This window comes from Pleurodeles waltl, chromosome 6 (assembly GCF_031143425.1).
Source record: "Pleurodeles waltl isolate 20211129_DDA chromosome 6, aPleWal1.hap1.20221129, whole genome shotgun sequence".
Lineage (NCBI taxonomy): Eukaryota > Metazoa > Chordata > Amphibia > Caudata > Salamandridae > Pleurodeles > Pleurodeles waltl.
In genome coordinates, this window is record NC_090445.1 from 9,028,027 (window position 1) to 9,051,856 (window position 23,830).

Genomic DNA, 23,830 nt, shown 5'->3' on the forward strand with positions numbered 1-23,830 from the left:
AGGAGACCATCTCCTCCATGGGAACTGAAAATTGTCCTCTCGCGTCTGATGCTGCCTCCGTTTGAGCCAATACATAAAGCATCACTTCAACATCTTACGTGGAAAACTGCTTTTCTGGTTGCAATCACATCAGCGCGTAGGGTCATTGAAATCCAGGCCCTTTGCGCTCAAGAACCCTACACGTTTTTTCATTCTGCGAAAGTAGTGATGAGGACGCATCCAATTTTTTTTTACCAAAAGTCGTTTCAGACTTTCATGTGAATCAAACCATTTCATTACCAACTGTCTTTCAAAATCCAACTACCCCTGCCGAGAGAACCCTGCATTCTCTGGACGTAAAGAGGGTTTTGAAGTTTTACTTGGACAGGACAAAATGCTTGCCTAAATCACAGCAGCTCTTCGTTAACTATGGCCCAGTTAGAACAGGGTTGTGCACGTCTAAACAATCTTTATCCAGATGGATTGTTTCATGTATAGTGTTGTGTTATCAGCTAGTGAATAAATCTCTTGGTGGCAGGCCAAAAGCCCATTCTACTAGAGGGAAGGCAGCTACTGCGGCCTTAATGAGAAATATCCCTTTGGCAGAGATATGCAAGGCGGCCACTTGGAAATCGGTCCATACCTTTACACAGCATTACTGCCTTGATACAGATGCTAGGGCAGATGCGCAGGTTGGACAGGCCTCGCTTAAGAATCTATTTGCATGATTCATGTTTTTCATTATTATTCAGTCTACTCCACCGCGGTTATGAGGATGGGCTTGCTAGTCTATTCAGTGCTTATGACTATACATGGAAATCCCCTACGAGAGAAGGAATGGTGCTTACCTGTAACTCCAGTTCTGCTTTGAAATGTGAGCTATAGCGACTTGTAGGGGGAGAAGGAAAGCTTAAGCGTCCACCTCATTGGCTGAAGCTTGGGTTCTTTCAAATAAGATGGGTTTCCTACCAAGTATACAATGTTGTTTCAGACCAATGGACATTGTACATTTTGTACTGCTATTTTCATGTACACGGATTCCCATCTTGATGATGGGGAAAGATTCAAGCACATATATGTTAATCAAAATAAAGGACTATGTAAAATATACCAATGCTGGAGAACTGAAGTTACAGATAAGTAACTAATTTCCTAAACATACGATCATGTGATTCAGAGGGTATTTTGTTAAATATCTTATTTCTTACAGACTGGCTTACACTTGGAAGCCACAAGTGCAGAGAAATCCGACGGGTAACAACAAATGTTCAACTTTTCTGTGTGTGCTCTCACATGTTTACCTATTAAAAATGCTGCCCCACTTGTGTGGCTGGGCCTAGGGCCTGCTACGTAAGAAACACCCCAAAACCTGATCTGGAGACATCAACACATTATTACAGTCTGGGTAGCTGTGGATTTTGGGTACTAATTCAGCCGCCACCCAGGGAAACCTACCATATCCAGACATTTCTGAAAACAAGACACCCGGTGGTGTCCAGGGTGGTGTGATTGTTCTGATTCTCAAAGGTTTTCTTACCCAGAAGTCCTTGCAAACCTCAAATGTTGGCTAAAAAACTAAGATTTTCCTTACACTTCTGTGAGGGAAATCTCTAGAACCTGCAGGGAGACACAAATTTCTTACCACCCAGCATTCCACACTCCCCTACACACACAATCTTCAGATAAATATTGCACCGTATGTGTGTGGTCGGGCCTAATGTAAGTGATAGCTCAGAGCCCAAAACTCAACATGGACAAATCAGGGATTACATTTTTCCACCCAAAATCAACTTTTTTGCAATGGTGGAAGCTGCAGAATTTGGGCCCAAGCAAAGTCGGCACACAGGGAAACGTATTGAACACAGAGATTTCTAAAAACTAGATATTCAGGAGAGTTCAGGGTGGCATGACATATGTGGATCCTGTGAAGTTTCCTTACCCAGAAGCCTTTGCAAACCTCAAACTTTGGCTACAAACACACATTTTCCTCACATTTCTGTGAGAAAAACTTCTGGAATCTGCAGGAAGCCACAAATTTCCTATCACCCAGCGTTCCCCCACGATTCCCAATAAAAATGGTACCTCACTTTTGTTGGTGGGCCTAGTGCGTGCAACAGGAAAGTGTCGTAAACTCAACATTGACACTTCAATTTTTTCCACTGAAACTGACCTTCTGTTTTGCAAAATGGGGTAGCTGTGGACTTTAGGCTGTAGCTCAGATGGCAATTAGGGAACCCTACCAAACCTGCACATCTATAGACACTCAGGGGAGTCCAGGGGTGGTGTGGCTCTCACAAGCACTTGCAAACTGCAATCTTTGTCTAAAAACTCACAGAAATCTTACAGTCAGCAGGTGTTCCAAGGACTCCCATTGACTGGTTTGACCCATCCCTGTCACGGATACTAGGCCCAACCACACAAGCGGTGTAGCTTTTTTTACCCGGACAAATGGGAAAATGGTGGGTGGTAGGAATTTTGTGGATCCCTGCAGATCCCAGAAGTGCAAGGAAAATATTCAATTTTAGGCAAAGTTTGAGGTGTGCAGGGAATTCTGGGTAAGAAAACATTGTGGGATCCATGCAAGGCACACCTCCCTGGAACCCCTCCGCCCTGGTGTTTTTTCAGAAATGTCTGGCTTTAGTAGGTTTCCCTTGGTGACCGCCGAGCCCAGGGCCCACATACAGCAGCTATTCACATTGCATAATTAGGTCATTTTTGGTAGAAAATATTCATATCTCCACATTGCGTTTTGGGTCTTTATTTGTCGCAGGCACTAGTGCCCATCCACACAAGTGAGGTACCATTTTTATTGGGAGACATAGGGGAACAGTGAGTGGTAGGAAATGCATGACTTCATGCAGAACCCGGTTCTTTCACCTACAGAATGTGAAGAAAATGTGAGTTTTTAGCCAATGTTTGAGATTTGCAAGGACTTCTGGGTAAGAGAATGTTGTGAGATCCACTCGAGGCACCCTACCCTGGAGTCCCCTGCATCTAGTTTGCAACAATTTCTGGAGTTGGTATATTTCCCTAGAGACAATGTATACCCTGGCAGTGAAAGTCAGAAAAGACATATTAGTGCACATCCCTCCACTAGTACCCACATATTCTGGTAGGATTTGGCATGAGGGTGAGTAAAAAGTGAAAAATGTAAATTTTATTAACAAATTATTTTTAAAAAATGAAAACCGAGAAACCACTGCTAATAAGATAATTGAAATTTCAGAAAACTGAACCTATGTCTCACAGCACTTGTTTTAAAGCCACATCAAGGCACCAACCGCTTTACAGCACTTTTATATGTAACACACAGAAAGGCATTTATACCGCCATTTGTGGGCCCAACACATTACAGCACTCAGATCAACAAACTGTGCCATTCAAGGGCCCTTCACTTTCATATGCCCACAGGACAATCACACCATCAATCACCCAGACATCAACCAACTTACAAGCACGCCACCAGCAAGCCACTACACACACACAACCAGCCAGCAGGCCAATACACCCACACACGATCAGTCAACCACCACTACACACTCATACATACACAGACAAACACACGCACCATCAAACATCTGCCACCACACACACACACGTCAGTCTACTGTTACTACTCACACACCCCTTTTCAAACACCTACAGACACACACTGCCAGTCAACCACCACCAACCCCCCCGTGCAACCACCACTAAACAGACAGCACAAGTCAACCGCCAGTACACCCACACACCGCCAGTCATCCACTACAACACACCCAAACTCTTTGAAACGCCAGCTAACCGCCACTTAGACTTCACCATGAAGCTCCATGCCACTTTCATTTCTAAAACACTACCACAATGAACAGATTACACACACAAAGAGGATACAAAACAATAAACATTCAACTAAAGACTGCACGTTAATTTAATTTTTTTTCAAATTTAAAATACCTACCTATTGTTAAAAGAAGAAAAAGCAACTATTGGTGCGTGCGCAACCGGTGTTACTAAACACATCAAACAATTGGCAACCTGGTGTCAAAACAGAAAATATGTAGCAATAAAGACCATAGTGTGATTTGGTTTTTACTCTCATGGTTACTCCCAATACTTGAGTTGAGTGTGGTACAGTTTAAAACATGTGGGCACAAACAGACCAGGATTAGAAGGACACCCTCGGCAATACATACATTTCTCCGTTCGTACATCTCTTCAGACACAGACTTTACATCTTCAACAAGTAAAGTCTTTTTTGGGTGTTGGTGGAATGTATTCAGGAAAGTGGTGATATCTCAATTTAGCTACATTTTCAACCAGTCTGATTCTAGGAACATTTGCTTGCATCTGCTGCAACAAGGCTGCCTATTAGAGATTGAAACTTTACAAAAGTAATTGTGGAGTCTGGAGAACGATATTTGAAAACAATGTAAGCGTTGAAGGATGCAAAATGAAACAAATGAACAGCCAACTTCTTGTACCAGATATATAACTTTCAAAATGCATTGTAAGGCTCCAATCCTTGATCTGCTCTACTGACGCCTCTCATTCTTGATCTGCTCTATCTACGCCTCTCATTTGCTTGTTGTAGTCTAGAATGCACACTAGTTTGTGTACCTCTGCTGCCTGGCCCCAAACAGTCACTGGGGAAGTGCTTTCATATTGAATAGTTGTGAGCATATGGACAACTCTTGTACCTGAACATTTGAAATCAGTAATGCATCTATGCAAGGCACCATCCTGTTCCATTTAAAGTTTCCTACACACAAGCTCCTTAGGGTAACCTTTGCATTTAGACTGAATTGTGCCACATTCCACAGTACCCATTTTGTTCAATTCTTCAAATAATTGACCTCCTGTGTAGAACTTTTCCACACATACATGGTAACCTTTATGAACAAGTGTGCTGGTGAGTTCCCATACATTTTACACTGACTCCAAAAGTGGAATGACAGCCAGAGGGGTCAATTGAAGATTCGCTACCCGTATACACCCACAAATTATATGCATATCCATTGGCACTTTCATGCAACATAAATGACCTAATATCATAGCATGTCCTGGCTAAAAACCAAATGGCCCTTGATCAGGGCCAGAGACTCATCCACAAATTATCTTGAACTGGAACATAGATCTCCTAAAAACAATAAACTAAATGGCCAAGGACACACCGAACCTTGACGAAACAGTCACAGTCAGGGTGACCTTGTGGCACTGCTGCAGCATTATCCACAAAATACAGCATCCACTGCAGATGGATGCTGGGAAAATAGCAGCAGCCATCAAGCCAATCCCATCAAATAAGTTAAACCCCATTCCTGCTTCATCTCATGGAGATTTGGGTTGTATACTGGGTAGCTCCAGGCTGGGTCTTAAGTGTGGCAATATTGTCTCTCAAAAACTGTTCTGCTTACAGATTGGTCTGTTCAATAACACATTATCAATAAAACGCTAGAAGGAATTTATAGGAAAAGTTCTCTGTATTAACTCTACACCCTGCAACACCAGTAAAGACAGGCAAAAAAGGCTGCAACATGTTAGCAGCAACTCACGGTTCAGCACTTTCAGTGGGAAGCCTTCATCCTCTCAGGGTTCAGCAGTTCCAGTGGGAAGCCTTCCATCCTCTCAGGGTTCAGCAGTTCCAGTGGGAAGCCTTCATCCTCTCAGGGTTCAGCACTTTCAGTGGGAAGCCTTCATCCTCTCAGGGTTCAGCAGTTCCAGTGGGAAGCCTTCCATCCTCTCAGGGTTCAGCAGTTCCAGTGGGAAGCCTTCCATCCTCTGGCTGAAATCCAGCTTCCTCATGCTGCACTACAGGCAGTGTCCTTCTCCAAATGAGCACTTAATCAGCGCTAATAGCGGATGCATCATCAGATGATTTCTCTTGGACAGAAAATCCACTGACAGAGTTCTGCCTCAGCTGCTTAGTCAGCCTCAGAGCCATGTTCAGAAGTAGATTCAGAAAGCAAACCAACAACCTGCTGGGCGCTCAGCCTGCGAGCAGCGTAATGGTTACTAATAAAACTGTTAAAAAAAGTAGACACCTATAAACAACTGTCAAATTAGAATTCAACAAACTGGCCGTATCAAACAGTAAGTACAACTATTGAAATATAATAATCTGGAAAAAAACGATCAATACAAACCACACAATGAACCTTCTACTACAAAACCATTCCTGAATACATCTTACTTGTGACACAAAGCTAGACTGAGGATCATCTGTACCTTCTCTGCACAGACACAGCAAGCGCTAAAGGTATCCCACTAGAATGTAAAAAAAACTACAAAAGCCACATGGGCAACATGTTATAGATCTTGCACAAATCCAAGTGTGAATTTGAAAGACAATAAAACGTAACTTAAATCTGATAACATCATTGCAACAATAAAAAAAAAAAAAGTATTGGTTTTGCGCAGTCATTTGGGTTTTTATTTAATCCAGCATCCGCTGTAGACAGCAAACTAACTGCCCCCTTTTGGAAGTTAACAAGAGGAAATGTCTCCAGACTTTAATTTATGGTTAAGGAGTCTGAGGGTACACAAAATGCCATTTGCCTTTAGGTTGAGAAACACAGGGCCAGGAGGCACTCGCTGGGCCTCCCAGCGAGCAGTCCTTGTTCCATAGTACACCAGGAGCTCAGTCCTGACTGTGGAGCACCAGATCACCATAGCTCCTCTTATTATGGTGCTCAAGTTGATGGAACGCTCATGCTTTGTTCAACAAAGAGGTTATCATAGACTGTCTATCCTGTGGTTAGGACACCCGATTCCTAGACATTGTTAAATTAAGTAAATCTGAAATAAACGTGGTAGGCCTTCCATTTTCCTCAATCCTCCTGACCTAAACAAATGGACAGATGCTGGCTTAGAAAAATATATAGACAGCGCAAGAGGAATAGAGTGGAGTTATTAAATTTCACAACCAATAATATATTTAGATCCAAAACACCTCTGGCATTGAGCCGTATCTGGGATGGGTGGCTAATACTTGGGACAGGACACTCTTGACAAGGTTTAGATTGAGGTCCATTAGATCCCATCTTTGCTTTCCCCGGGCCAGAAGGATTCTGCTGCCATTTTAAGCTGAACATGCTTTGAATCTTCCCCGCAGAAACTGTTACATTTTATATTTGTTTTGTAAATTTTACTAGCCATTTGCCTGGAAATGTTTAATTTCTAAGTCTTGAATTCACAAGATGTAAACCTGCTCTGATATACCGCCAACTGCTTAATTCCCCGGAGATATGTCGTATAGTATGTATCTTTCTTAAACATGCTTTACGTCACAGAAAATCATTTGTTTTCAGCAGTGTTTTATTATAGATTTTCAGCTTTCAGAAAAAACAATACAGAAATCACACGCCATCAGCATTGTATATATTTGTTACACACTATACATTCATGTTACATAAAGGTCTATGCTGCACACACCTTACTTTACATTGCGCCACGTAGATTTAGCAGCAGTTTACAGATCGCTAGTGAATAAGTATATCAGGGTATCCCAGCAAGTGAGCAGTTAGAGAGCCCCATATATCTCTGGGACATGAAGAAGCTGGAAGTTTCTCCATGTGTGTCTCCAGGGTGTCCCTAGAGTATTCCATGGATACCAACCATTGTTTATATTTGGTGGACAGCATTGTCCCAATGCATGGCTAGTTTTCTCTAGGCCAACAAGAGTGCCACTGCTACAAATCTGCCCCCATGAGGCTGAATCTTAACCAGTCCCAGTAAGTACATCTAGATAGTGCAGTCTACTGAATCCAACCTCCTATCACGCAGATCTCGTACCACCTGTTGCCAGAGCTTCTTGACCTGGTCACAGCTCCATGCAAGGTGAAGGAAATCTGCATCAGTTAGCCCACACCGTTGGCAACGTGTATCCTCCCGCAGCCCATATTGATACAGTCTAACGGGTTTATAATACAGCTGCAGTAAATACCTAAAATGTATGATGAGCAAATTGCAGTTGGTGTTTAGGAGTCCAGTCAATGTCCAGCAGAAAACCCATTCCTCCTGTGTTAAGGGTTCCACCACTCCAGCGCTTTGGCTACCAATGGTGGAGTGTCCTCTTGTGAAGCGTTGTGTAATTTTGTAACCAGATGGCATTGAGAAGGACTCTAGTGATCAGCGTTTGCAACGCACGTACAGTTGGGGTGGGTTCTTCTGTAAAGGATGGCATATAAAGCCCCAATAGCCAACCTGAGACAGTGCTAATGAAATGTAAAAAACTATGTCACATTTTGTATACATTTCAGGTCACTGGGGTCTAGAAATTCTCATTCTGGGTAGACATCCCCCATCGTCACGATCCCTACTTGTTTAAAGAGGGCGAGAGCTCCCGCTTCTTGTGTTACTGAGAGGGCTGGGTTGTGTCCTTTTGGGAATACAGGGGCGTACAGTGGACGTTTGCGGGCTCTTGTGCCTAAAGCGTGCCACGCCGCTGCTGTGCGGTTAATTCTATTGATTCCTGTTCGTGGTATATCCTTGCGTATGTATGGCAGGATGTTGTTGGGTGGGGTATGCATCCTCCATAGGCGAGGGGTTGGTGCCAAAATAGTAAAGGTAGAAATCTGGTGCAGCAAAGCCACCTTTCGCATGTGGCATTGTCAATGTATTCCACTATATGTTTAAAAACAGCTCTAGGGAGTACAAAGGGGATATTACTAAATAAATAGAGAAAACGTGGCAATATTTTCATTTTTATTACTGAATGTATCCGCAAGTGAGGACGGCATCGTGATCCACCTGTCCACCTGCGCCTCAAGTTTCTCCAAGGCTTTGCCATAGTTTTTGCGCAGTAGCATGTCTAGTTTGCTGTGTATCATCAATATTCCCCAGTTTATACACAGGCCAGAGTATTGTTCAAACCGGACATATTATCTAAGTATTGGTGTAAGATGTGTTGTGAGGTGTCTTACTTATACTATCATGTCATCTCATAGAGCGATATGGCAATAGGACATTGCCGGAATCGGACCGCCGCTGCTGCATGTCGTCTGATCACGCAGGCAACGCGAATAGGATCGGGGAAAGGGAGCACCCTTATCTCGTACCTCCATTTATATGTACAGTGCCAAATTATGCCCGTTGTGGTGGACCCTCGCCATGGTTTTTGTATACAGCAGTCGCACCCATTGTAGAAAATTGCCTTATGTAGGAAAGTGCACTTTTTGGCATGGTTACCCCTCCACCTTTTGCCTGATATTGATGCTGACTTCACTGACAGTGTACTGGGACCCTGCTAACCAGGCCCCAGCACCAGTGTTCTTTCCTAAACCTGTACCATTGATCCCACAATTGGCACACGCCTGGCACACAGTTAAGTCCCTTGTCAATGGTACCCATGGTACCAAGGGCCCTGTGGCCAGTGAAGGTTCCCAAGGACTACAGCATGTATTATGCCACCCTGGGGACCCCTCACCAAGCACACGCACACTGCCATTCAAGCTTGTGTGTGCTCGTGGGGAGAAAAAGACAAAGTTAACATGGTATCCCTCTCAGAGTGCCATGCCCACAAACCACTAGCTGTGGCATAGGTAAGTCAACCCCTCTAGCAGGTCTTACAGCCCTAAGGCAGGGTGCACTATAGCACAGGTGAGGGCATAGCTGCATGAGCAATATGCCCCTACATAGTCTAAGTCCATTTTTAGACATTGTAAGTGCAGTGTGGCCATACGAAGAATATGGGCTTGGAGTTTGCCATTAGGAACTCCTGAGCTCCATAATGGCTTCACGGAAGTGTGGGAAGTTTGGTATCAAACGTCTCGGCACATTAAACCCACACTGATGCCATTGTTGGGTTTATTGAAAAAACCACCCAGAGGGCATCTTAGAGCTGTGTTTTAGCCAAGCTTTTAGTGCAGGACTGACTAGTCTAGGCCAGCCTGCCACCTCCAGATGAGTTTCTGGCCACACGGGGTGAGTGCCTTTGTGCTCTCTGTGGCCAGGAACAAACCCTGTACTGGGTGGTGGTGCTTCACACCTCCCCCAGCAGGAACTGTAACACTTGGCGGTGAGCCTCAAGCGCTCAGTTCTCTTGTTATAGCTAATCGACCTTCAGTGCGGCAACATCCAGCAGCGGCCCTGCTCCTTGTCCAGCCTCTTGGTTCCCGGAACCAACCCCCTGGACTTCATCTGCAGCATCTTTGTGACCCCCGGGGTCCCCCTATAGGAAAGCATTGGGAGTCCAATGCTGTGTTTGCACCCTTCACCCGGCCGCCCCTGTGTCGCTGAGGGTGTGTGTTTGGTACTGACCCGTGACCCTCCTGGTGCTTTTCTAAAAAAAAAAAACAGGTCTGCCCTCCGAAGACGCAGGTACTTACCTGCAAGCAGGCCTGATTCTGAGTGCCCTCAGTCTCCATAGGAGCCCATGTTAAATCTACCTCAACTTTGACCTCTGCTCCCTGCCAGCCCCGTGTTGCTGGTGGTGGGTGTTTGGGGTTAAATTGAACCTCAACCTTTGGACATCCTAACCTCTGGAGACTGGAACTGTAAGTCTTGTGCTTACCTCAAAACTGTGATAACATTTCTTCCCCCAGAACTGTTTCTGAAAATTGCACTGTCAACTTTTAAAGCAGATTATTACTATTTATTCACGAACCGTATAACTTGCCAGTTTGACACAAAGTGGTATTAATACATATGTTGGATACTTACTTGCAAATGTACTTACCTGCAACTTGAATCTTGTGGTTCTAGAAATAAAGTAACAAAACCTATTGTTGCTACATAAAAACAATTGACCTGGAGTTAGTGATTGAGTGTGTGCTTCATTTATTGCCTGCGTTTGTACAACAGATGCTTTGCACTATCCTCTAACAATCCTAACTGCTCGACCACACTACCACAAAGAGATCATTAGTATTATCTACTTTAGCCTCTGTTAAGCCTCTGGGGACCCCTGGACTCTGTGCACACCATATCTCATTTTGATACAGTTTATACAGAGCCAGCTTCCTACACCTGGTATCTCCATGCACCCTAGAAAAGTGAACATGAAATTCCACTCTATAGAGTTGAAAGCTTTGGCGGTGTCAAGGAGTCCCGCTGCCAGTTCCAGCTGATTGAGGAGCGCAAATATCATGCACAGATAATGTGTGGTTGAACGAGTTGGGACAAAGCCCGACTGGTCCCCTATGACCAGATTCGTCAGTAAAGGCTGAAGTCTGCTAGCAAGAGTCTTTGCCAGGAACTTGGTGTCAGTGTGAGGGCAGGGCACAAGTCTGGTTTATCTGGGTTCAGTAGTACTACAATAAGGGTCTCGCAGAGTGTCATTGGAAGAGCCTGTGTAGTGTATGCCTCTGCATACGTTGCATGGTTCAGAGTGCAAGCAGGTCAGCCTACTCTTTGTAGAATTCATGGTTAGCCCGTCTGGGCCCGGTGCTTTTCCGATTGGCAATGATCGTATAGCTTTGTGTACATCCGCAGTCCCTATGGATTGTGACAAGTATCCTCTTTGCCCCGCTGACAACCACGCCAGGGCTACATAGTCTAGGTATTCTGCGACCTCCTTTGCCTCAGGTCCCGCAAGAGGCATATAGCTTCCCATAAAAGTCGGGAAATAAACGCAGGATCCCCAGCGTGTCATACTAGTCAGCCCCATTACTATTATTTATTTTTGTCACATGCTGTGGTCCTCAGGGTGGTTTTAGCTTAGCGGCCAAGTCGTCCACCCTCTTCATATGGCCTCGCCGTGTGGCGGTGAGACATGTAGTGCTGTTCTCGGTCTTCCATGTGATGGTAACTGATGGTATGGTCTCTAATTTTGGACAGGGTAACGGCCTGGGGTGCATGCTCATATTCTTTTTCTAACTGCTGCAAGGTTTGCTCTATTTTTTTGTAACTGTGTTCGTATGTCTTTGAGTATCCCCGCGTTCATGCTAATGCATAGTCCCCTTATCGCAGCTTTAAAGGCTTCCCAGAGGATATCCGCACCAGACATTGAGTCCTTGTTTATGTCAAAGTATTCACCTATGGCCCGTCTGACGTTCTCATTGTGTGGGAGTGTGCATTGAGATAGCCATGTCCAACTGTACCCGCTTGTGATCCGAGAGGGTTCTTGCGAGATGAGTATGTCCATTACTCAGGTGCTCACCCCTCTGGTCGTCAGCCAGTAGTCTATCTGGGACCAGGTTGCATGCACATCCGCATTGAGCAATCTCCACATGTCTACCATATTGAACTCCTCCATGCCCTCCCTTATCACCTTGGCAGACTCTCTATGGTGAGGATGCTTTTGAACACCCCTATGGGGGGGACAATACCGCTCCCTCAGCTGGGGGATGGGGGGTTAAAAGGACTGCATTGCCCATACAGAAAGTACATTGGGGTAAGGGACCGTGCACAAGAAATTCGGGAGGAAGAGCGGAGGATGATGTACCTGTTGCTGGAGTCATTCATTTTGCACAGAGGCTGCTGCGCGATTTGGGGAGTACCGTCTTGCCCCACCTGCGATGCGGCCCATCCTCGGGTCTCAGAGGCCACAGAGTGACTCTCCCTCGCAACACGACCGGCTGCGCTGGCCCATCATCGTTTCCTACTCAGAGAGGCGGGTGGAGCCCAGCAGCAACTGCGGACCGAAGGGTCATGCAGCGGCTGGAAGCCTACAGGTAAGTGTGCTTAGGCGGTACGCAGTGATTTGAGAAATGGTTGTGCTTTAAACAGCTGTGATGCTGTATGATGCTTTTTGTGCAACGTGTTCCGCAACATCACTTCGACTAACCTCGGCACGGAGGGTGGGGTGGGGAGGGGGCGACACGGTGATGCCATCCCCTTTGTTCCTCCTGTGAACTAGCGGTTGTTTACAACAGCGCAGTAACGCACGAATACTGTAATGATTTTTTGTGGCCTTGTCATCCTGATTTATGACTGACGACTGTGATTTATGATGTATCGCAAGAGTCTATGCATGTAATAAAACTGCGGCCAAGTATTCCTACAGCAAAATGCAGACACATGGCTGATGTGAGTTAATTCATAAATGTATATGGAAAATTGCGCTAACTGGAGTGGGCCAAGTGCAGGGGTTAAAGCTGCAGCAGGGTGGGTGAGTCGGTGCCTCTTCGCATCAGCCCGTGGGGTGGTTGTATGTGGCCCTCTGTCGACCACCCCCGCTCAGTTATCAGTCTCACTGCGGCGTCAGTCACTGCTCTAAGCACCATCTTTAGCTTTGGTTGAGCACCCTCCCTGGGGCCTGCGCACTTCACAGCTCTGCCCACTTCTGTTGGGCTATCATGACTTTCACTGCACCACGTTCAGGCGCCGCAGCCCGACACCTCCTCGAGCCAGTGTTATCCACCGCCGCCCCGATGTCTTCTCCCGGCCACCCCCGCTCTGAGGCCAGTGCAGCTCCTCATAGTCACTCAGGGATGTGTCTTGTGAGGGACAGCCCGCCTCACCAGCAGGCCACCTCAGAGGTTTCAGCGCTGTCAACTCTACTGATGAAATAATAGCTTGCGGCCGGCGGCGCTGCGCTACAATGTGGTCATCTGCCGTGGGCTTTCTAGCGCCCCCCTTCAGCAGTGGATTGCAAGATTATTCTCTAGTTTACGTTCAACAATTCTTTTGGTTGATTTTTAAATGTAATGTCTTGGTTTTATGCATATATTTGTTTTGGAGCTTACCATGGTGCTATTTTGCATTGTACGTGCTTTCATGCTTATTTTTTAATGATCGAATAAAGCTAAAATACGGAAACAAACATTCAAGCATGGCATTCGAAAAAAAACATTACAAAAAGGTTTCCTTACCAAGCACATCCAACTACACAAACTGCAGACCTACCAGTGACCATTGCCAAAATGGCAGGCAGGATTTGCCACATAGAAAATCAAAAGCTTTGCACTACACTCAAAAGGTTGAAAAATAAGGTCACAAATGCACATGTACAGTGTACTCTGAAGGGCAGATTGAAATCCAAAAAGGCTGATCCACCCGCAAGGGGAACACAAAGCGAAAACAGAAAATTGGCACCCTATAGGGGGAGTGACCTTTACCCCAGGGGCACTCCCCCGACATAAAAAACATATTCCTTGATGTCTTGAAGGTTTCCACCCCCGGTGAACAGATTGGCCAAACAAAATGGCCCTATTAGTGGCTGAAAACAAAAAAAACAATGCACCAATTGGGATAGCGACTCTTAACCAAGGCTCCTCTCCTCTACATACATAAAATAGATATTCCCCTGGTGCCTACTCGGTTTCCATCACTCTGGGTTCAGACGGACTGAAAAACTGCCAGTCTTACCCAAGGGACGCTGCCAACAAAAGAAGAAGGCTCCTTCAGGAGAACGACTCTTGCCCGAGGGACTGCTCCCCACAAAAAAACTGTGTACAAATTCCCTAGTTGTAGGAAAGTACCATCTTGCCTGGCATGTTACCCCCATTTTTCACTGTATATATGTTGTTTTAGTTGTATGTGTCACTGGGACCCTGTTCACCAGGGCCCCAGTGCTCATAAGTGTGCCTGAATGTGTTACATGTGTAGTGACTAACTGTCTCACTGAGGCTCTGCTAATCAGAATCTCAGTGGTTATGCTCTCTCATTTCTTTCCAAATTGTCACTAACAGGCTAGTGACTAATTTTACCAATTTACATTGGCTTACTGGAACACCCTTATAATTCCCTAGTATATGGTACTGAGGTACCCAGGGTATTGGGGTTCCAGGAGATCCCTATGGGCTGCAGCATTTCTTTTGCCACCCATAGGGAGCTCTGACAATTCTTACACAGGTCTGCCACTGCAGCCTGAGTGAAATAACGTCCACGTTATTTCACAGCCATTTTACACTGCACTTAAGTAACTTATAAGTCACCTATATGTCTAACCTTTACCTGGTAAAGGTTAGGTGCAAAGTTACTTACTGTGAGGGCACCCTGGCACTAGCCAAGGTGCCCCCACATTGTTCAGGGCCAATTCCCCGGACTTTGTGAGTGCGGGGACACCATTACACGCGTGCAGTACATATAGGTCACTACCTATATGTAGCTTCACAATGGTAACTCCGAATATGGCCATGTAACATGTCTATGATCATGGAATTGCCCCCTCTATGTCATCCTGGCATAGTTGGTACAATCCCATGATCCCAGTGGTCTGTAGCACAGACCCTGGTACTGCCAAACTGCCCTTCCTGGGGTTTCACTGCAGCTGCTGCTGTTGCCAACCCCTCAGACAGGCATCTGCCCTCCTGGGGTCCAGCCAGGCCTGGCCCAGGATGGCAGAACAAAGGACTTCCTCTGAGAGAGGGTGTTACACCCTCTCCCTTTGGAAAATGGTGTGAAGGCAGGGGAGGAGTAGCCTCCCCCAGCCTCTGGAAATGCTTTCTTGGGCACAGATGTGCCCAATTCTACATAAGCCAGTCTACACCGGTTCAGGGGACCCCTTAGCCCTGCTCTGGCGTGAAACTAGACAAAGGAAAGGGGAGTGACCACTCCCCTGACCTGCACCTCCCCTGGGAGGTGTCCAGAGCTCCTCCAGTGTGCTCCAGACCTCTGCCATCTTGGAAACAGAGGTGCTGCTGACACACTGGACTGCTCTGAGTGGCCAGTGCCACCAGGTGACGTCAGAGACTCCTTGTTATAGGCTCCTTCAGGTGTTGCTAGCCTATCCTCTCTCCTAAGTAGCCAAACCCTCTTTTCTGGCTATTTAGGGTCTCTGTCTCTGGGGAAACTTTAGATAACGAATGCAAGAGCTCATCCGAGTTCCTCTGCATCTCTCTCTTCACCTTCTGCCAAGGAATCGACTGCTGACCGCGCTGGAAGCCTGCAAACCTGCAACATAGTAGCAAAGACGACTACTGCAACTCTGTAACGCTGATCCTGCCGCCTCCTCGACTGTTTTCCTGGTGGTGCATGCTGTGGGGGTAGTCTGCCTCCTCTCTGCACTAGAAGCTCCGAAGAAATCTCCCGTGGGTCGACGGAATCTTCCCCCTGCAACCGCAGGCACCAAAAAGCTGTATTACCGGTCCCTTGGGTCTCCTCTCAGCACGACGAGCGAGGTCCCTCGAATCCAGCAACTCTGTCCAAGTGACCCCCACAGTCCAGTGACTCTTCAGTCCAAGTTTGGTGGAGGTAAGTCCTTGCCTCCCCACGCCAGACTGCATTGCTGGGAACCGCGACTTTTGCAGCTACTCCGGCCCCTGTGCACTTCCGGCGGAAATCCTTTGTGCACAGCCAAGCCTGGGTCCACGGCACTCTAACCTGCATTGCACGACTTTCTAAGTTGGTCTCCGGCGACGTGGGACTCCTTTGTGCGACTTCGGGTGAGCACCGTTTCACGCATCCTCGTAGTGCCCGTTTCTGGCACTTCTCCGGGTGCTACCTGCTGTTAGGAGGGCTCCTTGTCTTGCTCGACGTCCCCTCTACCTCCTGGTCCAATTTGCGACCTCCTGGTCCCTCCTGGGCCGCAGCAGCGTCCAAAAATGCTAACCGCACGATTTGCAGCTAGCAAGGCTTGTTGGCGTTCTTTCGGCGGGAAAACACTTCTGCACGACTCTACAAGGCGAGAAGGATCCGTCCTCCAAAGGGGAAGTCTCTAGCCCTTTGCGTTCCTGCAGAAACCGCAGCTTCTCCTGTCCAGTAGAAGCTTCTTTGCACCCGCAGCTGGCATTTCCTGGGCATCTGCCCATCTCCGACTTACTTGTGACTTTTGGACTTGGTCCCCTTGTTCCACAGGTACCCCAGATTGGAAATCCAGCGTTGTTGCATTGTTGGTTTGTGTCTTTCCTGCATTATTCCTCTAACACGACTTCTTTGTCCTTAGGGGAACTTTAGTGCACTTTGCACTCACTTTTCAGGGTCTTGGGGAGGGTTATTTTTCTAACTCTCACTATTTTCTAATAGTCCCAGCGACCCTCTACAAGGTCACATAGGTTTGGGGTCCATTCGTGGTTCGCATTCCACTTTTGGAGTATATGGTTTGTGTTGCCCCTATCCCTATGTTTCCCCATTGCATCCTATTGTAACTATACATTGTTTGCACTGTTTTCTAAGACTATACTGCATATTTTTGGTATTGTGTACATATATCTTGTGTATATTTCCTATCCTCTCACTGAGGGTACACTCTAAGATACTTTGGCATATTGTCATAAAAATAAAGTACCTTTATTTTTAGTATAACTGTGTATTGTGTTTTCTTATGATATTGTGCATATGACACTAAGTGGTACTGTAGTAGCTTCACACGTCTCCTAGTTCAGCCTAAGCTGCTCTGCTAAGCTACCATTATCTATCAGCCTAAGCTGCTAGACACCCTATACACTAATAAGGGATAACTGGGCCTGGTGCAAGGTGCAAGTACCCCTTGGTACTCACTACAAGCCAGTCCAGCCTCCTACACTAGTGTCTAATGGGTTTCCAGCCCAAGGGGGCAAAAAAAAAAAAAAATTCACCCCAGGGGGTTTAGGTGGGAAACGGACAAAACATAACTACCTAAATTAGAGGGTGACGCATAACAAAGGGTTTGCTCCCCCGGCACAAAAAGAACCCTAGTGGTTTAGTGGGTGCATTCCTGGTGTGTGATCGCTGTCCCGCCCATGATCCTGCAACAGGAATACACTCAAGAGCTATGCATACTCCTGCTATTTAGTTTTGAGCTTGGACGTAGGGGCTTTGTTTTTCTTTGATGAAACCTTTCAAGTCACAAGGTATAGTGACTCGTCCTAAGCCTGGTAACGCGCATGGGATTGACTCCACTGTTAGGTTGTTTTCCTTCCGCCATCTGGTTCAGTAATGTGTCATCTGAGCTCCAGGTTGACGTCTTATAGAGCTCATCGTCAGATGCTTTTGGTTCATTCAGTTCTGTTGGCACAAACAATCTTTCTTTGTGTTTGTTTCCCCTTTGTTACAACCTTCATTGGGCTTAGAGATTGGGTTTCCACTCGATGTCCCTCCTGGGGTTTCATACTCAATCCTCCTGTACTGAAAATGCAGAATCTGTGATGGAAAGGACTCCTTTCAAGTATTGTCCTCATCGTCACTCCAAATACCCCTGGACTGACCACCACCAGCTCTGCAACCTTTGTCGCCAAAGCACGACGAGACCACCTGCTCTGCCTGCCCTACGTTTCAGTCGAAGAAGACCTTGAGATACTGATGCAATTGGCACCTCATGCAACGCACCGTAGAGCAGCAACAGGAGGGTTACGCTTCCGATATCTTTGGACCCTGCACTGAGGAGCAGCCAGGGTCTGGCTTTCGAGTGCACAATCTTTCCAGTTCAGCCTTGAACTGAGATTAGAGTCCTTGTTAGCTGCAAGAGTTGCGGTGCACAGGGGTAGTGTTCTGCAAGGAGAGGCAAGGGCTCACCGTCTCCCAGGTTGGACAGCTGGTAAAGAGGACCAAGGGGACCACTGCAGACCACCACCTGTGATGCAGGATCCACGCAGTTCAGGAGGAGAGCAGATCCACACAGCCGGTCGCCGTTGCAGTTTGTGCCTGCAGGTGCAGGGGAGTGACTCCTTCACTCCAAGGGAGAGTCCTTCTTACTTCTTGGTGCAGGCTTGGAGTCTTGTCGACCTCAGAGGATGCACAGCTGGGGAAATGTTGTAGTTGCTCAATGGAGTTGGAGAAACAATGTTGCAAAGCGGAGTTTTCACTGTAGTTGCAGATTGGTGGTTCCTGAAGAGTCCAGTTGCAGTTCCAGTGGCCAGAAGATGAAGTGAACAATGCAGAGGAGTCGTGGACATTGAATCTGAGGACCCACCCAAGAGGGAGACCCTAAATAGCCCAGGAGGAGGGATTGGTCACCTAGCAGGGTGACCATCTATCAGGAGGGGACTGTGAAGTCACCTACCTGACCTGGCCACTGAGATGCTCCCAGGTGCCTCTGCCCACCTTGGATTCAAGATGGCAGAATCAAGTGGCCACCTAGAGGAGCTCTGGGCACCAACCCTGGGGTGGTTATGGACAGGGGAGTGGTCACTCCCCTTTCCTTTGTCCAGTTTCACACCAAAGCAGGGACCAGGGGGTCCAGGACTGGTACAAACCGGTTTGTGCAAGGAGGGCACCACAAATGTCCTTCAGACCATACCTGGTGGCTTGGGGAGGCTACCCCTCCCAAGCCATGTAACACCTATTTCCAAGGGAGAGTGTGTTACCTCCCTCTCCCACAGGAAATCCTTTGTTTTGCCTTCCTGGGCCTGAGCTGGTCAAGCAGCAGGAGGGCAGTAACCTGTCTGAGGGGTGGCAGCAGCGCGACCTTCCTGGAATATCCCAGAAGACTGGTAGGAGCAATGATGGGGGGGTCCTCTAAGGAGTGCCCAGAGTGCATGGAATCATACAACGAATATTGGCAACAGTATTTGGGTATGATTCTGACATGTTTGATGCCAAACATGCCCGGGTTCGGACACGGATAAAATAGCTTCTCCGCACTTACGAAGTCCATTGCAATGGAGCTGGAGTTCGTAGGAGCACCTCTGCTCATGCAGAGGTGCACTCTCACACAGGGACCAGCACCCTGCCCTCTGGGCTAGGAGGGCCTACCCAGTGCATGCACCTCTCACGCAGGCTGCAATGGCAGGCTTGCAGACACATTTGGCGTGGGCTCCCGTGGGTGGCACAATACATGTTGCAGCCAATGAGGAACCCCTGGTGCTCCAATGCCCTTCGTACCTAAGTACCACATATTAGGGACTTATAAGGGGGCACCAGGATGCCCATTGTAGGGTATGCAAAGTCCTAAGCAACCAATTGTAGAGGAGAGAGCACAGTCACTGTGGTCCTGGTTAGCAGGATTCCAGTAAAAACAGTCAAAACACACTCACAGCAGGCAAAAATGGGGGTAACCATGCCAAAAAGCGGGTACTTTCCTACAGGGATCAGGGCTGTGTGTGCTGTATGGGCATGGCGAGTTGTGGGTGGGACTTCAAGGCCAGCGAGGAGGCAAAGGGTGGTTCAGGTTAGTGATGTTTGTGCAGTGGACAAGCTGAGTCAGGACTGATCCCAGGCATGTCCACTGACCCTTCTTAGGACTGTCATCAGGCATCCTTCCTCAGTTCACTGCCTGAGTGGAAGATTGTGCTGGAAAGAGAGAAAGGATGACATAGAGAAATGAGATGGGCAGAACAGAGTTAAAAGGAGAGGTCAAAGTTCCGGGGTGACCAAAAAAAAAATGAAGAGAAGAGATATAACGGAGTGATGATCTGGAGTAGGGCAAAAATAGCGGAGAGAGGGGGCATGGCAGCTGTTGGATAGGGGGAGGCTGTGCCCCTGTGGAAGTGGGTGCTGGACTCTTTAAACAATTGTGGGGCACAATTAACAGCTGTTTTTAAGCCTGTATTCCCTGGGATTTGGGGATTTTTATTTTTCACTCCATCACCACTTTCTGAGGTAAGAGGGTAATTGTACCCTTTTTATTTTGCTGAACAGTTAGGTTTTTCTTTTATCACAGCTGACCAGTTGTCTATCTTGAGGTCCCTCTAAGTGCATGTGCTTTGTGTGCGGCAAAGAATATCCGTGGAGATGATCCCAGCACACACTGGATTTATTGGCTTTTTCCCCACCCATGGTGCAGAGAGATGTGATTTCTGGCATCATTCTTCAACGAGGAACCGTAGCCATTGAGAACCATCTGTTTTTTGCCCTTCAAAACAATCATGTAGGGAGGATAGATTTGCCTTTATATTGCAGGAAATGGATAGACTGTCAAAATGTTATTTTTATTTAAAAAAATGGATATTCTAAGAACATTGTTTAAGGGAGAGACTCTTCACTGCTTATGACTTCAATGCAGATATCCCTTAAGCAAAATTAGTATTGTAAGGAGATTTTCCTTGTGTTTTCTTGAACCCTCAAGTACCAATATCCATTTCTGCGGAACCACTGGTTCCAGGGTGCTGGTCTGTCAGTACCTGGCATGCACAGGGGTGTCATATGTAGCTTCCCCTACACTGGCAAGCTTTTTCACTTTCGTTATTTTGAATAGGTAAAGAAAACAATAGGGAAACAATAACAGGCACAAGGAAATAATGACAATTGTGCTTTGTTTCAGCTTGGAGGAAGAAGGCTGTGATGGAGAAGCTTGTGCTGGTGTGAGCCAGAAGCAAGAGGAAACAGATTCCCCAGAAACAGGTGACTGGAATTTGACATCTTCAGGAACAACGCTAAGAGCGCTAACTCGAGCAGACGCAAGGCCCATTGTATTGCAAATGCGTGTTAAGCTTTCTCCTGACTGGAACGTTTTTTTTTTTACAGCTGGGAGTAGTTTGTTTTAAGGGCCTTGTTTGTAATATTATTCTAGTAGGCCTGTGAAGCCTGAACATGTGTAAGGCACTACACCCTCTAGGGACCACATATATGGTTACACTGCATTACTTTCTGCCATTCTGTTTTCATGTGGATATGCCCTCTAGGGGCTGACTATGTGGTTACATGACCATGTTTCTTACAAATGCTATTTTTATTGTGGTGCCCTTGAGGGGCTGTTCTGAGCATTACAGTCAAGATAGTATAATATTCGTTGCACTCGGACATTGCCTCATCATGCTGGAGACATTCCTTTTACAAAACATTTTTGTCCATAACTCACCACACAGTGTTCTCCTGTCTAAGTTATCTCTCGGTCCCCACACTAGGTTGGGGGAAACCCCAAAATAATTATATAAATAAATGTAATAAATAATGGCAAATTTTCATTTTTGCTGCAGATAAAAGACGAACGTAAATGGAAGTGCTTTAGTTATATGAAGGCCCACTGGAATTATGTGGCAGAGAGGACTAAATGATGTGGCATGGTTGACCAATGTATGTGACAAGAAAAGTCCAGTTATGCATTTACAGCACCAATCGCTCTATCTCTTGCAAATGTGAGACCTATTGCATTGCAAATGCTTTTTCCTATTTTATTGTGCTTTCAGTCTCCAACCAGTTTGTGATGGAAACATCGGAAATGGTGTATCTCACAAAGGTAACATTTCTGAAAACTAGACACAATTCTGAATTCAACAAGGGGTCATGTTTTTTAGACCCTTCAAGGTTTTCGAAAATTGTTGTGATAAAATATTATTGTAAAGTACTAGGAAAAAAAACATCCATTTATGATGTTTTCATTTGTCACTGCCTGTCCCAATGGTCGTTTTACAAAAGCAGTATACCATTACATCTGCTAGACCCTTCTGTTTGAAGGGATATATAAGGTTTGTGGGTTTTCCAAGAACTTGAGGTACCCAGAGCCAACACCTGAGCGGAACCTCGCAGTGGTTTTTCATTATGTACCGGGTATAGATTTATTTATGTGGTAAAATATAAAGAGTGAAAATTTGGTATCAAGGAAACCTATGTATTTCTGAAATGGGCACAAGATATGGAGTTAAGAAGCAGTGGTTATTTGCATATTTCTGAATTTGGGGTACCAATACTAGCATGTGAATTAGAGGGCATTTTTCAAGATATCTTCTTTCTTGCATGCTGGCTTACATTTGGAAGGCATAAATCGAGAGAAATAAAATTGGTAATAACACATGTTCTACTATTCTGTGTTCCCCTAAGTCTCCAAACTAAAATGGTACCTTATTTGTGTGGGTACGGCTAGTACCCGCAATCGGAAAGACCCCGAAAAGCAACATGGATACATCACTTTTTCCACTGAAAACTGACCTTTTTTCGCAATGTGCTTAGCTGTGGAGGTTGGGCCCTAGCTCAGCCGGCACCTAAGGAAACCCAGCAAAGCTGTACATTTTTTTAAACTAGACACCTAGGGGAATCCGGGATGGGGTGACTTGCGTGGCTCTCACCAGGTTGTTTTACTCAGAATCCCTTGCAAACCTCAAATTTGACTAAAAAAAGAATTTTCCTCAAATTTTGTGATGGAAGGTTCTGGAATCTGTGGGGAGGCACAAACTTTCATTCATCCAGCATTCCCCCGAGTGTTCTGATAGGAGTGGTGCCTCACTTGTGTGGGTAGACCTAGTGCCCACGACATCACAAAGGATGTGTTTTTTACAATGTTCGTAACTGTGACTTTGGAGCCCAGGGTCGGCTGACACCTAAGGAAACCTACCAAACCACACATTGCGGTGGAGTCCACGGAGGTCTGGTTTGCATGGATTCCCAAACGTTTTCTTACCCAGAATCCACCACAAACCTCAAATTAGGTAAAAAGTCACATTTTGCCCATATTTCTAGGTGGGAAAGTTGTGGGATCACTGGACCAGCACAAATTTCCTACGACCCATCGTTCCACAGGTCTCCCGATACAAATCGTTGTTCACTTGGGTGGGTGGACCAAGTGCCAGTGGCAGGGAAGGGCCCAAAATTTTTAAGTGTGCAAATACTTAAGTAGATAGTGCAGTGCAGTGATCGTTGTAATCTTTGAGAAAGCTTCCTTCTAACTTCCAGCCATTAGTTTATTAGATACTATGTTTGACTAGAACGCAGGATAAGGACCAGTAGTATAAGTTCCACATTTCGGGCTAGTTTTTGGTAGTGGGCCTAGAATGAAACCCTGGGGTCTGTTAGAAGAGGTGAGTGTCTTGCACTACTCCCTTGGTTGAAGGCTACATCCATGCACATATTTTTCATTCGGCTTATACATCATTGGCGTTCCCACCTACTTATCACTTGGCCCCAGAGTTGCACGTAGGCTATGAAACTAGTTCATTGCTGCTCTTTCAGATCATGTGTCCATTGTTTCTGAGACCCCTTGGGTGTAAGTCACTTGCTCAAATGACTTGCTGATGTCGGTTAACGAAGAGGAGGACTAAACATCAATTAAAAAAATATAACGTATGCTCTAAACCCACGCAAATCATGTAGATCAAACATAATTCTTTAGCAAGTGCTTCTTGAAAGGGTCTAGGAGTTTTATTACACTCAAGTGGACTGTAAATGGGATGACCAAAGCACATATAGTTGTGCAACCCTA

General features: G+C 46.1%; 1 protein-coding gene across 3 annotated transcripts in view; it reads left to right on the forward strand.

The window, feature by feature from the left end:
• CIZ1 (CDKN1A interacting zinc finger protein 1) overlaps positions 1 to 23,830 on the forward strand; it is a 579,230-nt gene that overhangs the window by 218,123 nt on the left and 337,277 nt on the right. For all 3 annotated transcript variants that reach the window (XM_069236987.1, XM_069236989.1, XM_069236988.1), the window contains exon 7: positions 20,960 to 21,039. In XM_069236987.1, coding sequence (XP_069093088.1) covers positions 20,960 to 21,039 — 80 coding nt within the window. The remainder of the gene's footprint in view (positions 1 to 20,959; positions 21,040 to 23,830) is intronic.